Source organism: Taudactylus pleione, unplaced genomic scaffold, assembly GCF_031769625.1.
Source record: "Taudactylus pleione unplaced genomic scaffold, aTauple2 ptg000556l, whole genome shotgun sequence".
In the NCBI taxonomy this organism is placed as follows: Eukaryota; Metazoa; Chordata; class Amphibia; order Anura; family Myobatrachidae; genus Taudactylus; species Taudactylus pleione.
In genome coordinates, this window is record NW_028284958.1 from 21,331,930 (window position 1) to 21,348,396 (window position 16,467).

At 40.9% G+C, this 16,467-nt stretch overlaps 1 protein-coding gene across 1 annotated transcript in view; it reads right to left on the reverse strand.

Moving 5' to 3' along the window:
* IGDCC3 (immunoglobulin superfamily DCC subclass member 3) overlaps positions 1 to 14,135 on the reverse strand; it is a 156,452-nt gene extending 142,317 nt beyond the window's left edge. The window contains 1 exon segment of the mRNA XM_088452705.1: positions 13,946 to 14,135. Within this exon segment, the coding sequence (XP_088308831.1) occupies positions 13,946 to 14,135 (190 nt within the window).
* Between the last annotated feature and the right edge of the window lie 2,332 nt (positions 14,136 to 16,467).

Consider the following 16,467-nt stretch of genomic DNA (forward strand, 5'->3'; position numbering starts at 1 on the left):
TTGTGTTAATATCAACTCAGAATCAGCCCAGAGCCCCTTTATTGAGGGTCCCCACCAAACCTGGGATCTCCGGTCTGAGCTGACTCGTTTTGGGTGTCAATGCTTTGGCCGGGGGATGCAGTGAAAAGGTCCCCTGTACCCTGGCTGTGGTATTACACCCCAGCTAGTAGAGCCCGGTGTTGGTAGTAAAAATATGGGGGGGCTCCATGCCATTTTTTTCCCCATGTTTTTACCATGAGCCTGGTGCTGGTTTATAAAATACGGGGGACCCCTATGTTTTTTGTCCCCCGTATTCTGTGAACCAGCACTGGCTCAAAGAGCCCGGGGCTGGTTATGCTCAGGAGGGGGAACCCCAAGCCGTTTTAAAAAAAATAAAAAATGTAATTAACACTTTGTTGGCTTTAAAACAGGCACAGACATACACGTATCACACTGATTTGTGCATTTTTGTGCTAAACATGCTGCTCATTTGAAACTTCAACTTTGGCCCCAGTTTTCATAATTCTCTGATAAGTTCGCCATGTTTGCAGACACGAATCATAGTAAATTTCCGGGTACTAATGTTTCCTATGGAAAGTACCTCCGAGTTTGGCCGATGGTGTAATGATTCATAAATTCATTTTCACCAGTGTTTTGCTGTTCAGATCGTTTTTGATCTCTCGTGTTTGCGTTTTGTAAATTTTCGAAGTCTGCAAAGCAGGCTAAACTCGCCCATGAATACAAACTCGGGCAGACACAATCCTTAGTAAATTAATTTACCCCCTGAAATCTGATTCTCCTACACTGATTCTCCTTTACTAAAGTGCGGGATTTTAGAAGTGGAGATGTTGACTATAGCAACCAATCAGATTCTAGATATTATCTTCTAGAAGGTGCTAGATAAATGTTAAGTAGAATCTGATTGTTTGCTTTGAGCAACAACTGCAATTCTAAAATCCTGCACTTTAGTAAATATACCCCATTGACCTCAATATTTACCCAGTACTCCAATACCTAGGAAACCTAGAGATAATGAGATAAATGCAGACACCAGGCCACAAATGTGGACATACATGCTCAGTGGAACTTGAAGCCAGGAAAATAGAATAATATACTGTATATATTAAAAAAAATCTTTAAAAAATTATTTAAATGTAATTCATTAAGCAAAAAAAAATATTTGTTTAATTAATAAATATTTTTTTTCCTGCTGTTATCCTCTTCTTTAGTGCTGGTAGGGAGCTCTCTGTTCATCTTCTTTAGTGCTGGTAGAGAGCTCTCTGTTCATCTTCTTTAGTGCTGGTAGGGAACTCTCTGTTCATCTTCTTTAGTGCTGGTAGAGAGCTCTCTGTTCATCTTCTTTAGTGCTGGTAGGGAGCTCTCTATTCCACTTTAGTGCTGAAAGGAAGCTCTCTATTCCACTACCTTAGGGCCTGATTCAGACCCGGTCGCAGAGCTGCCTGCTGATGTTTGCGATCTGCGCATGCATACAAGACGCAGTGCGTGTGCACAAACCAGTCTATGCGATCGGGAAGCGTTCGCAGCCTGTACACAGATGCTCCGCAAGAATGAGTGACAGGACGTGCCATCTGTGGGTGGTGACAGGGGGTGGTCGATGGTAACGGGGGTGTGGTGGTGCGAACGCAGGCATGTCTGTGTATCTAAATGCCATTTCAGGGGCGTGCATAATTAATACGCATTGTCAGCATACACGTCACATGGCTGAATTAAACACAGCTGCTCTCGCAGTGCTTGCAGTAGGGTATGGTCAGCCACAAGTGGTGCGTATGGGTCCGATGTCAGCCGGTGTTACTGATTGTGTAATACACTTCCTGGAGATGACGTATGTTACTGAAGGAAAGTGGGAGTCTTGTGTCAGACTGGTGGGCATCTGAATTCATACCACGACCACATGGCAAAACTTAGTGGGCGTGCTAATGTCTTCCTAGCGTTCGCGGGATTTGCATAGTTGAATGCGGTCAGCTGCGATCACTCAGGCCTCCAGTGCAAAGAGGAAATACTCTTTTACTAAAGTGAAATACTTCTTTAGTATAGGAAGGGAGGGAGCTGTTCCCCTTCTTTAGTGTAGGGAGGGAGCTCACTCTCTATTCTTTTTCTTTAGTGTTAGAAAGTAGCTCTCTATTCCACATCTTTAGTGTAGGGAGGGACCTCTCTTTTCAACTTTAGATTAGGAGGGAGCTCTTTATTCCTTTTATTTAGTGCAGGGAGGGAACTCTCTATTCCTTTTCTTTAGTGTAGGGAGGGAACACTCTATATCGCTCTCTTTTCCTCTTCTTTAGTGTATGGAGGGAGCTCTCTATTTCCACATCTTTAGTGTAGTGAGGGACCTTTCTTTTCCTCTTTTAGTTTATTGATTGAGCTCTTTATTGCTTTTCTTTAGTGTAAGGAGGGAGGTCTCTATTCCTCTACTTTAGTGTACGGGGGGGAACTGTTTATTTCACTTCTTTAGTGTAGGGAGGGAGGTCTCTATTTATCTTCTATTTTTTTTATATTTTTATTTTAAATTGAAGCAAGGAAATCATTTACATATACAAAATGTAAAAAAAAATAATCACATACATACAATATTGAATTCAATTACATATTTGAAATCTACTAGTATTTACATTTTCCATTAACCTCAAACTCAATACTATGTATTTCCATGTATTAAATCTTGCGATTTCTTTTTACTAAACAGCTGGAAATATTTTAACAATAATTTCTGTCAATCAAATTACATGTGTTTATACTTAATTAGCACTTGATATTCTAAAAATAAAATAATAAAAACATATGATGAAATGAAGTTCCGCCTGGCGTCCACCCACCGACCAAGTTGACATTCTTAATTCAGGTACACAGTTCACCCTTCTGGTAATTGAATTGGTGAGTCTCCCATCAATATCTGTGTCTCATACCATTGAGTTCTACGCATACAGTTATAAATTTGCGTTTACATTGTGACTGACAAGGTGGGGATATAACTTTCCCAAGACTCAAAAAAAGAAGAGGCCTTCCTTTCTCTATTGAACATGGTCTCTATCCAATCCATTCTAAAAATAAATCTCAGTTTTTCTTTGTACAATGTGAAAGTTATGGGAGTTGGGTGAGTTCATTCCTGTAAGATAGTTTTCTTAGCTGCAGCGCTTATGGCTATTAATAGTTTTCTGCTGCCTTGGGTAAATACCTAGTACCACCCATTCCGGTATGAAGGGCACGTAGTTTACCAGGTGTAATTCAGCATCCTGTTTGACTTTTCTCCAAAAGCCCTAAACTACTGGACACTGACATATGCAATGATACAAGTCTGCCTCTATTGTATCACATCTAAGACACGTATGAGTGTCTGACAGACCCATTCTGTATCTTCTGTGGGGAGATAAATAGGTTCTATGGTAAATGTTTAAAAAGAGCTCATTGTATGTGCTAGCACTCAATAGTGCACGTGATTTTGATAACCCTCGTATTAAATCCTCCATTGAGAGGGTTGGGAATTCAGTCAACCACTGGTGCAGACCTTGGCTGACCAATGTATGGTCCAATTCTTCACCAAGAAATTTATAATATGTAGATATGGCCTTATTGTTGGGAATCTGTCTACCTAATAATCTATCTAATGGGTTGTTCCAATCGGTGGGTGAGAATGCACGTACCATTGATACAATATAATGTTTTGCCTGGCAATATGCCAGGGTATATGCCCTTAAAGTCTAAAATTTTTCTGTTGCCTCTAGGAACGTCAGGGGTCTTTTCTCTATTTCTCTTCTTTAGTGCTGAAAGGAAGATCTCTATTCCACATTTTTAGAGCAGGGAGGGGACTCTCTATTCCACTTCTTTAGTGTATGGAGGGAGCTCTCTATTCCAGTTCTTTAGTGTAGGGAGAGACTATCTATTCCTCTTCTTTAATGTAGGGAGGGAGTTTTCTATTCATTTTCTTCAGTGTAGGGAGGGAGCTTTACATTAATTTTCTTCAGTGTAGGGAGGGAGATCTCTATTCCATTTCTTTAGTACAATGTATAAAAAACATTTTATACATTTTTCAATAGTACAAAATAGAAAGTATTGACATTGGGACCATACAGTTAGTCATCAACAGGTAAACAATGCAAGAATAATACAGCGTACAAACATAAGGATGACTCAAGAAGCAGATAAACGGCAAAAGTACTCCGCATAGCACATTCATGTATCAGTAAAAAAAGTCTTCGTGGTCCAGAAGGCAGAAGTCACAACAAGAAGAAAATACTAAGGTGATCCTGCAGTAGCATAACACAGGATTATGATATGGGGAAGCAATACTGTATATGTGAGACACAAGTTTTAACAACCCGTATAACACAAACCAGTACCAGCAGCACCATCTAAAAATAATAAAAAAAAAACATAGAAAGATGTAGGCAATAAAGGGGGAAAAGGGTGGGGAAGAGGGGAGACAAGACAAAGGGTCTTAGCTTAAAGCATATGTTTTCCATTAACTAGATGTCTAATGTAATAAGGCGCTTAAAAAGAGAAGAAAAAAAATGTACTGCAAACTGAAGTATAAATAATCATGAGACCTGTCTGAGAAGGTACCAAGTGGTGGATTCAAACATCTTCTGGATCTGTTGTTGAACAGTAGGGTCTAACTTAACAATATATGTTTCCCACTTTTTATAGAAACGCTTCACCCCCTTCTCAATCTCCGGCAATGCGGCCTGGCGATCATAATAGATCAGTTTTAGCACTACAGCCTTACCCTCAGCAAGTAAAGGAGGGTTTTTTTTGATCCAATGCATCAAAATCATCATTTGAGCCACCGTTAAAATATTCTATTCTTCTTTAGTGTAGGAGGGAGCTCTCTATTCCTTTTTTTAGTGTAGGGAGGGAGATAGCTAGTCCTCTTCTTTAGTGTATGGCGGGAGCTCTCTATTCCAGTTCTTTAGTGTAGGGAGAGACTATTCCTCTTCTTTAATGTAGGGAGTGAGCTCTCTATTCATTTTCTTCAGTGTAGGGAGGGAGCTCTCTACAAGTATTCCACTTTTTCAGTGAAGGGAGGGATCTCTCTATTCTGCTTTCTTTAGTGTAGGCAGGAAACTCTCTATTCTACTTCTTTACTGTAATGAGCGTGCTCTCTATTCTTCTTCCTTAGTGTAGGAGGGAGCTCTCTATTCCTCTTTTTCAGTGCAGGGAGGGGACTCTCTATTCCACTTATTTAGTGTACGGAGGGAGCTCTCTATTCTTCTTCTTCAGTATAGGAAGGAAGATCTCTATGAGTATTCCACTTTTTTAGTGAAAGGAGGGATCTCTCTATTCCTCTTTGGTTAGAATAGGGAGGGAACTCTTTATTCTACTTCTTTAGTGTAGGGAGGGAGCTGTCTATTCCTCTTTTTTAGTGTTGGGAAATAGGGAGCTCTCTATTCCACTTCTTTAGTGCAGGGAGGGAACTCTCTATTCCTGTTCTTTAGTGCTGGGATGAGGGAGCTCTATATGCCTCTCAATTAGTGTAGGGAGGGATCTCTCATTTCCTCTATATTAGTGGAGGGAGGGAGCTCTCTATTCCACTTTCTTAGTGTAGTGAGTGAGTTCTCTTTTCCTATTCATTAGTTTCTTTAGTGTGCTCTCATTTCCTTTTCTTTAGTGTAGGGAGGGAACTCTCTATTCCTTTTCTTTAGTGTAGGGAGGGAACTCTCTATTCATTTTCTTTAGTGTAGGGAGGGAACTCTCTATTCCAGTTCTTTAGTGTAGGGAGGGAACTCTCTATTCCAGTTCTTTAGTGTAGGGAGGGAGTTCTCTATTCTGGTTCTTTAGTGTAGGGAGGGAACTCTCTATTCCTTTTCTTTTGTGTAGGGAGGGAACTGTCTATTCCTTTTCTTTAGTGTAAAGGTCAATTCTGGTACGCTGCCATCTTGATTTTATTCCCTGAATTGATTTGGGACTGTTTTATACCTTGTAAGAAATAAATGTGATTTTTTTTGAGGTGCTGTTATATGCTGAAGAAGCTTTTTAAAGAAGTGATCCCGATAACTAGGAAAAGTTCTAGCAGAAGGATTTAAGAAACCAGTTTACACTGTTTATTAAGGAATTTCAAAGAAAACAGTTTTCACTGTTTTGGGAAACTGAGATTTATATGACATCTATGTGACTTTCTGTTTAAAGTGTTTATTGCTACGTTTTTACATAGTAGCTATATTCCCTATATCTCCTAAAGGGAGCGCTGGCATTTTCCTTTGTTTTCCATATTGTAAACTCATCAGAGAGATAGCAAAAACATTAGGTGTGGCCAAATCAACTGTTTGGAACATTCTTAAAAAGAAAGAATGCACCGGAGAGCTCAGCAACACCAAAAGACCCGGAAGACCACAGAAAACAACTGTGATTGGTGACAGAAGAATTATTTCCCTGGTGAAGAAAAACCCCTTCACAACAGTTGGCCAAATCAAGAACACTCTCCAGGAGGTAGGTGTATATGTGTCAAAGTCAACAATCAAGAGAAGACTTCACAAGAGTGAGTATAGAGGGTTCACCACAAGATGTAAACCATTGGTGAGCCAAAAAAACAGGAAGACCAGATTAGAGTTTGCCAAACAACATCTAAAAAAGCCATTACAGTTCTGGAACAACATCCTATGGACAGATGAGACAAAGATCAACTTGTTCCAGAGTGATGGGAAGAGAAGAGTATGGAGAAGGAAAGGAACTGCTCATGATCCAAAACATACCACCTCATCAGTGAAGCATGGTGGCGGTAGTGTCATGGCGTGGGCATGTATGGCTGCCAATGGAACAGGTTCCCTTGTATTTATTGATGATGTGACTGCTGACAAAAGCAGCAGAATGAATTCTGAAGTGTTTCGGGCAATATTATATGCTCATATTCAGTCAAATGCTTCAGAACTCATTGGACGGCGCTTCACAGTGCAGATGGACAATGACCCGAAGCATACTGCAAAAGCAACCAAAGAGTTTTTTAATGCTAAAAAGTCAATCCCCTGACCTGAATCCGATTGAGCATGCATTTCACTTGATGAAGTTAGATTTAGGATTGTTTAGTTTGTCCCATTACTTTTGGCGGGAAGCAATCGGGAAGCCGACTGCCTATATACCGGCAGCCGGCTTCCCGACTGTCTTATCCCGGCAAGGGCAAAATGCCGGGCGTCTAGATGTAGATGCCCGCATTTCCCCGATGCCGGGCGCCGCGAGCGGACAGCCGTGGGGGGGAGGGTTAGGTTTAGGGCTCCCGGGGGGGACTTAGGGTTAGGCACCCCCCCGGGAGGGTTAGGGTTAGGCTAGGGGGAGGGAGGGTTAGGGTTAGGCACCCCCGGGGGGGACTTAGGGTTAGCCAACCCCCCGGGGGACTTAGGTTTAGGTAGCGGGGAAGGGGGTGGATAGGGTTAGGCACTTAGAGGGGGGATTAGGGTTAGTCACTTGGGGGAAGTTAGGGTTAGGCACCCCTAAGGAGGGTTAGGGTTAGGGGGGTTAGGTTAGTGGATACTTACCTATCCACGATCGGGATTTCCAGCGCTGTCGGGCTTCCGCTGCGTCGCACTCTGCTCCTGTCGGGCTGCCGCTGACGGGAATCGATGCGGCTGGCGGTATTTCATACCCATTCCCTTTTGGCCCCTTAAAAAGTGGGAGGCACATATAGAAACCGTTGTAATTCCTACACCGTTCACCTGATTTGGATGTAATTACCCTCAAATTAAATCTGAAAGTCTGCAATTAAAGCACATCTTGTTTGTGTCATTTCAAAGCCATTGTGGTGGTGAATAGAGGCCAAAATATGAAAATTCTGTCAATGTCCCAATATTTATGTACCTTACTGTACATGATACTGTATAATGATAGTAGATTTGTAGGCAACAGAGTTTTTCTAAAGCAAAATATGCTTTTTTGTGTATGACTATGAGTCCCTAGTGGCCTCCCTTGTTGACTTGGCTGGGACTGGTTCATGATATGAGAACTTCAGCTGTGGGTCTCAGTGTTATACTGTGAACAGACCAGCTAGGCAAAGTCTACTACTAGTAAAAGGTCTGGCATAAGTAATAACCAACCCATACTATAGCACTGATGGAGGGTGGTCATACCATTTTTAACATTAATTTAAATTATTAATTTTTTTTTCAATAAAGATACATGCCCAGGTATCTACAATTTACATTTGCACACACTAACAGTACTGACCTTTCTTTGCTGCCCCAAAACCACCACCAGATGCAGGGGTTGGTAATTTGCACATATTTTATTTGCGTATGCTCATAGCAAAAAAAAAAAAAAAAAACATTTTTATGTACAGCAAGAACATTTATATTTCCTACTGGACATAGAAAGAGTCTTTCACGCATGGCTTTAGATGGTGTCTATTTCTTGCTAGATTGACATGTATGCATGTAGAATTAGTGAAGGTTTTCTTGTTGTCCATAGGCGTCATTAACTTTGCATTTCCTCTGCACATATCAATGGGCCTGATTCAGCACGGATCGCTATTCTGCTTATACGCACGCAACGCAGTTGCTATATATCAGCGGTGATATGCAAATTTTTGCATTCGCATTGCGATCGCAGCCTGACATAAGGACACTCACTTCCCCTTACTCACATCTGTATACTTTGGCAACATAGCAAAACAATCGGTAACATCGGACCCATCCACACAGATACTGCAGGTCAGACCTCACACAGGGATTGCTGACTTTAGCGCACGCTATGAGACCTCAGGCTGCGTATGGTATCGCAGAGGCTAATTTATGCACGCCCATGCAACCCCATTGAAACTCACCGGCATGCCTGCGTTTCCCCGTCCACCCCCCCCGTCACCACCCACAAACTGCACTTCCTGTCAATCACTCTGCGATGGGTCTGCGTTGTGAGTTCTGATCACAACGTCTGCTTTGCACACGCATACTGCGATGCATACACATGCGCACTGCAATATAATCGGCCGACTGCGTGCGTATTAGCGACTGCAATCCTTGCTGAATCAGGCCCATTGTGCAAACTCTTACAACCTTGAAGCTTGGAGCATAGTTGTAGAGCTTGCATTTTTGGAAAGGTCTGGGGGCGTTAGTAAGCCTGTCTTTGTGCTCCAAAAGTGCACTTCAGGCACAGATGTGTGAACAGATCAAGGTAAAAGCAAGGTAATGAAGCACATCAACTTCAGTTTGAGGCAAAGTTAAAAACAGTTTAACTTTCATACAATGAATTATGGATGGCCATATAAGGAATAGGTAAGAAATACTTAAACATAACATTGCTTGAAGCACAGAGCATCGGTTACTGTATAGTCAGACTTTTAATTAAATAACGAAGACAGTCTTTCTGGATCCCAATACGTCACTGTCACTTTGCCCTAGTCTTGAGCATTCTCATTCTTCGATTGGCTCTTAAGATATGTCATTCTCGGTATATCAATATATTTATATGTCTGTGTAGCCAACAACTTCAATAACCTGTGTCTGCAGCAGAGATCACAGGGAGAAACCTTTGTTTGTACTGCAGATATTTCTACCAATATATTTTGCTTTCCATTCTCTAATCAGTTGTATTTTCTTTCTTTTCACATAATAGTATCACAAAATAAGGCCTTCTTTATACTAGCGAGTAGCATGTCTAGCTAGCAGGAAGAAAAAATTTACACCTGGACAAGCCAAGCTGTGATGCAAGGGATGCAAATGCATTCATTTATTTGCACACAGGGAAAATACAGTTCTTGTATGTAGCACACATATATAAGAGAGCGATTTTACAGGTAAACAAGGATGTGTACCCCTCCCGCCTCGAAATCTGTCCACACATTTTTATTTGCTTTCCTGCAGAACAATATGGTTTGCCAGGGTGTAAAATTGCACCTTCTTGCTGGATTTCTCCAAGCTCTTAATGAGGTCCTTGTTATGTATATTCATTAAGAAATCACAATTCCTAGAGACAATCACTCCTAAACATCAGACAATAAATCTAATGATTATCAGAGACCGATTTGAGTCCTAAACTAGTTGGTAATGTAAGCAGTGCTGAATGCTCCAGCAGTAGTAAATTGTGGGGGTCATCCATTGCAATATTCATTTAATGCAGTGTTCCCCTGGGCAGGTGTGCTTGGATGACAAGAGTAAAATGAACCTTTTGTGCTGTTGTAATGCACAATACTTCCACTGGGAGCAGCAGACAGGGTGGATCTGACACTGGTTCTAAATTCAATACAGCGCTGGCTGATTTTAACTCTTATTATTCTAAGATGTCCAGGTAACATCATTCTCAACAATTACAACTCAATGAGAAGGTCAATGAGTTTGCAAACCCAGCCTATAATATGGTACCGTATTTATTGTGATGTCCTATTTTGAACCACGCTATTATGACATTTCCTTGCATTTTTAAATCCCACAGTGTTTTTATTTTAACAGTGCTGTAATGTCTATAGCTTGTACCCCACTGATATAACATAGGTAAAGTACACCTACTGTAGTAAAATGAGTCAGATGTATTTATTCTCTTTTTAGCAACATATGGCATTTAATCATAAAATAAAATATGGTCCTAAAGTAATACTGTAGTTTCAATGCACCTGTTGTTTGTACTGTAGTAATGATAATCATTATACCATTTTGCCCCAAAAGAATCGATTTGGCAAAGAAGAAAGGAGTGAAAAAATCTGTAATAATCCTAATTATACGGGATTAAAATATTCTTTACTCTCACACAAAAGGAGCTTGCATTTTTTAGCAGAATGGATTAAACACGCCTCACATGGTCCAGATACAAAAGAGACTGTATATACAGTGTATTTCTATACAAATGTCATCACACAGTGCACACTGCACCCAGACCTTTATCTGTACAAAGAGGAACCGCGCACATTTACAAGCAGGCAGATCAATGGGAATTTACCCCAGGAGGCTCATTATCCTAAACAAATAATAGCAACAGCATTTCATTGCTAGTATTTTCAAGAAATACAATGTTGACGTGCCAGCATTTTGTGGGTTAATGCACTATTATTGTTATTATTATTATTATTATTATTATTATTATCATCATCATCATCCCTAGGTTAACACAAGGCACTACACGCAGCCTGCTGTGTATCCTTTTTCTCATTATTTATTGCCATTTGGCACAATTCCCTGCTGCTGGGAGACTTGTTGACACAGCCATGTGCTCCAGTGCTAGACAGCATTACACACCCGGATGGGAGACAATACTCTGCCTCATCCATTCGCACTACAAAGAGATGTTATGATGAGGCTGTCATGGCAACAGGACACCATGGATCTCCAAGACATTTTAAGGGAGGGAGTCTTTCACTGCAAGATGCTGCAGAGCAATGTGGCATTGAGAGGTCCGTGGCTACTCTATAGAAGGACTCAAGCAATACAGGGTGGTATACATACTGGGTGTGTGAAGTGCAACTCAAGTGACACTGCTACATCATGCAAGACAAAGATAGGATCATAACAGTCAGGGCAAGTCTGTTTGGGTTTTACTGAGTTTGCCCCTTGAAACTTTATCAATGCCAAGTACACATTTAAAGTTACATTTTGCATCAATGGCCAGTGCTTAATACTTCTACACCAAAAGGATAATTGGTGAGACTGGGTGTGCAATCCTTGTCTAATGCACTACAGAAATGCTGATTGCAAGCTCTTGGGCTCAGTTGCTTAATTTTTTTATTTTTATTTTTGGCTGCAGCATTTCCCACCATGCAACTCTAGGTATAGATATACTGTAAGGTGTTGCCAGGACATTTAAACAATTAGCCCAGTATAAAAAATTGTTTACTTACCCAGAATGGACATAATCAGCCTTAATGACAATCCAAGCGACCAGAAGCAGCCTCCACAAGCCATAGTATCACTTTGTAGTGTTCCAAAAAAACAGCCAAAATTCTGCAAGCAGCAGCAGCAGCCTGGAGACTGCAGCCGCACAAAGAAATACAGCCAGACAGTAAGACAGTCTCAGTCACTCGTCACTGGGACAATTGGAGACACATTTGCACCAATTTGCACATGCATTAAAAAATAATTGTCAGCATCCCACTAGCTCTTACAGACCATCCGTGTGAGTGTGTGCGAGTGTGTGTGTGCACTGAACCAGCAGCTCCCAGGTCCCCCCCCCCTTTACCTCCTCCCTCTCACCACAGTTCTCTTGAGGCCCTTTCTGGGGAACAAAAGAGCCAGCCAGTGCTTTCTGCCAGCGGACTTTTTTAAGCAAGTGATCCCCATGCTTTTGAACTACATGCGTGTGGATTTCAGGGGAAAATCTAAATATCCCCCCTTCTTCCCCAAAACCTTGTCAGATCACCTATGTCTATTCTCTCCTCTTTCCAGATGAGTGACAGATCACATTCTGAGATGCTATGTTCATGTGTGGTTGTGATAAATTGTGATACATTTTTTTAAATATATATTGTATGCGTATATATAATATTTAAAAAACAATTATCAGGAGATGACGTAACTTCTCCCAAATTTATGGGTGTAAAACAAAGGCATAGTTCCTGTGGTAGGTTGGACAGATGGGAGCTGACAAGGGGAGAGTGCAAACAGGACAGGGGATGGGGTGAGTCATATACACAGATATATTGAGCAGATACACAGTGTTTGAAAATAGATGATAAGACAGAGGACAAGTAAAGAGCTAGGAGGGTAGGACAAGATTTAATCATAAAGAGAAAAGCAGAAAAGAGCCAATACACACATTAAAAAAACACGTATAAATGATATAAAAGTCACAAACATAACTGCAAAGAAATGGAAGATGCCACAGCTATAAAAGATCGGATACAGAGGAATAGGTTGCTGCATAGGAAAATGAAGATTAAATTAATGATTCAGATCTGGTACACATGGGAATTATTTTTAAGCGTTTTACATGCATTGTCGAAGTCTATTAAATATGCATATGCCCTGATTGTCAAAAAATAATGTAAGGAAGTTGACCTATACACACACACATGCTTTTTGACAAGAGTACAATTTCAACGTTCCCTGCAGCATTGAAAAATGTTAACGCTCTGTGTTATACAGTATAATGGAGTTCTATGGAAACCCGCTTTAAGTACACTGAGGTTCAGTAGCTTTGAGATCCAAATCTGTTAAAGTTTAGATTTGAACAAAGCGTCCTCACTTTTAATTGCCATTGTTTTTCAACGCCCATGTGTACCAGCCCTAAAAAGAGCAAGGGGAAGGATATAGCAACATCCAAGCAAGTCATTCTTGGTATAGAACAAACTAGAAGATAGGGGAGAAGAGAGAACAGTATATTTGTAGCAGAAGACAGATAGAAATACACACAAGGTGAAACTACATTACTTTAATTCAAACATGTAGATTGCAAGCTCTTTGTTACAGAAACTTCAATAATATATTTTTGGTGGTGCACTTGTTGCTTTTTGTAATTTGCATAGTATGTGCCATCATAAATGCATTTATACATAGATGATAAAAGCTATATTTATATTTATTTCTATTATATATTAACCAAAACCTCTGAAGGAGAAAATCTATTCATCTTTTAAATATAATGGTATGGGACAAAATATCACGATGCAAACTATGAGTGACTTCAGCTGGTTTTAGTGTTGAGAACATAGGATGATATATTCCTTCATGGATATATGAGTTAGGAGTAAAATGTGCTGTCCATGGTTGTGAATATTAGAGAATAGCTGAAACCAGAGTCTGACAGACGATAACTCTGTCAGAGTCAATATAAAAAGTCGTAACCTATTCCAAGTATGTTCATTGTATGCATAAGAACACATTTCAACACAAACAATAACAAAACAAAGGCTTAGGCCATCTGAGGTAATCCAGATCGTGGGAGATCAGTAATGCAGGAGCAATCCACCAGGGACCGGAAACAAGGATTTCCCAATAGAGGCTACCATAAGGTATACTATGTACCACATCACACAGAGACAACCGATGAGTATAGTTTTATCCTCAGGGAGCAAATGGCAGGATTGTGCTCATCCTCTTCTTATATGTACCTCTCCTGTTCAGTGCAGACTCTGGAGGTGCAAAATCCTTAACCTTTAAATATGGGTGGGGGGAGTTCCAGCAGAAACATATACAAAAAGAACTGAAGGCAGTCATGGACTTGAAGGCATAGCACAAGTTATTGTTGAGCTGTTGGAAGGGCATCCAGAGTTCTGTCAAAAATCTCATTGCAGGTTTCATGATAGTGAAAGGTTGGAGAGGTCCTATGCAAACTTTAACCTAACTAGTGTATCAATCAAATAATAAGGCAGCAAACTAGTGAAAGGTGGGAACAAGAGTGTTGCTCCTGAGTCAGAACATGTGCTCTTATACACTACTGAGAAGGTCCCTCAGATTGGTCAGTGAGTAGTTGCCACCTTGAGCAGAAGGAAACCAGAAGTTGATGAAGGACCGGGTTCTGTGCAACCCCACCAGCACCTATCTAATGTACCCAGGGAAATGCTGAGCATTTTTGTGTCACAAATGTGGCTGCTTTGCGTGCGACTTTGAATCAGGCCCCTAATGTTTATCCTGTCAGGAACGCATTGTGATGTGATGAAAGCCATACCGTCAGTCCGGTATAACAGTACTCTCTATGGAGATGCAGATTCACCATGAAAGAAGGGTCTTCACTGGTCATGCCGTGCAGGTTGCAGCCCCTGTGTGAGTAGCAGACATGACCCTGCTGCCTTCTGGAATTAACTGGCGAAAGTGGAAACAGACAGAATGAGGTATGCGGCACAACTGGAATAAAGCAGACAAGTAACCAGGAGTAGGAGATGGTAGCAGGATTTTAGGCACTAGAAGTTAAATGAAGACAAACTGTATTCCTAGGACAAGGAGTCAAATGGAGCCACTTGAAGCTAGGTAACACAGACTGATACTCTGACACCAGACTAGTGCAGGTTTAAGTGGCATGCAGTGCTGTTAGCACCAGGGAGTGGAACTATATGAGCTTAATTGTCATGTGAAAATTGATCTTGATCTTGAATCTAGACGAACCATGGAGTCAGCTAAACTAAAGAAGGTGCCAACAAGGAGGCAGAATCTGCAGCTTGCTACTGCAGAGATGACCAGGAGCATGCTGGACCCCAGACAAGGTAAGACATCTAGATCCTGTGCATGACTGGACCCCCTGCCTTAAGAGTGGGAACAACCTAGGAATACAAAGATATTTGTGGTGAAATATGTTGACGTAAACAAGGAGCATGAATCTCTTCCGCCGCCACTCAAGAACATTTCTCCGGATGTAACCCTTCCAACTAACCAGGAATTTATATTTTCCTTGAGAAACTTATGAATCTAGAATTTGGTCTACTTCAAACTCCTCTTGATGTTGTATGTTGACAGGAGTAGGAAAACTACGTACAAATAATGCAAAATGGTTTGTAAATAAAGGTATTAGAAGACATACATGGAAGACATGTAAAGAAGAAGGAGGTAATATCATGATGATTACCATCTGATTAATTAGCTGGATAATATTGAAAGGCTCAGTGAATCATGGTGCAAATTTCCTTTAAATGGCATCCGTTCATAGTGAAAAATGAGGAGGAAGAGACGCATTGTTGTATTCAAATAATCTACCCGATTGCGCTGAATGGCCAAGACATATATTTTGAGAAAGATTTCCAAGTTCTGGTTATTTGTGAACATGGAGGCTAGTAGGCAGAATAGGTTGAGGTTGGTAGCAGAAGACAAATTGATCTGAATGTTCAATTGTTTAACTAAGGATCTCCAAAATTTAGAAACTAGCTGACTTCATTCAGAAGCAATGTCTCTGGGACACCTGTGAAGATGGGAAACCTCTTTTGTGTAGAGTGTAGCAAGCACAGAAGCAGATGGTAAACTCAATAGAGGAATGCAGTGTACTGCCTTTAATAAATATCAGTCACCACCTAGATGGTATTACATCCTTTATTGAACAGACTCTCAGAAATCAAATTCATCGATATGTTAGTCCAATGTCTTTCACAAATTGACAAAGTGAGAAGAGAACCATAGGGTATTTGATGTTACAACTTATGCTATACATATAGAGAATATGCTTCTACATCCCAGCAGATAGATGGTCATCAGTAGCTGTGAGAACCTAGTGGGAGACTCTTTTTGAATCCAGTATGTCTGAAGAAATGTGAAACATATTGTCATTGTAGAAGCTTCATATGAAAGTCCACCCAGAGAGAGGTATGACTAGAGGAGCAGTAGTAATAATTGGCAGAGACGTAACTAGACTTTTTGGTGCCCTGTGCCAGAAAGAGCATTGGTGCCACCCCCCCCCCTCCCCCACCCCGACCTTATTTTTCAAATAAGACATAAGATGCACACCCGAAAAATGGGCCATGGCCTCATGGGGAATGGCCAGGGAAAAGATAGGGAAGGCCAGGAGATGCTGGGCATAAAAAAAGAGGAAGCTACAAGTGAGGATGATTATAAACAGAAAATTGATAGGCCCAATCAGTGCCCCCCTGTCCTGCGGTGCCCTGTGCCATGGCACTGGCCGCACTACCCTAGTTACTGCCCTGATAATTGG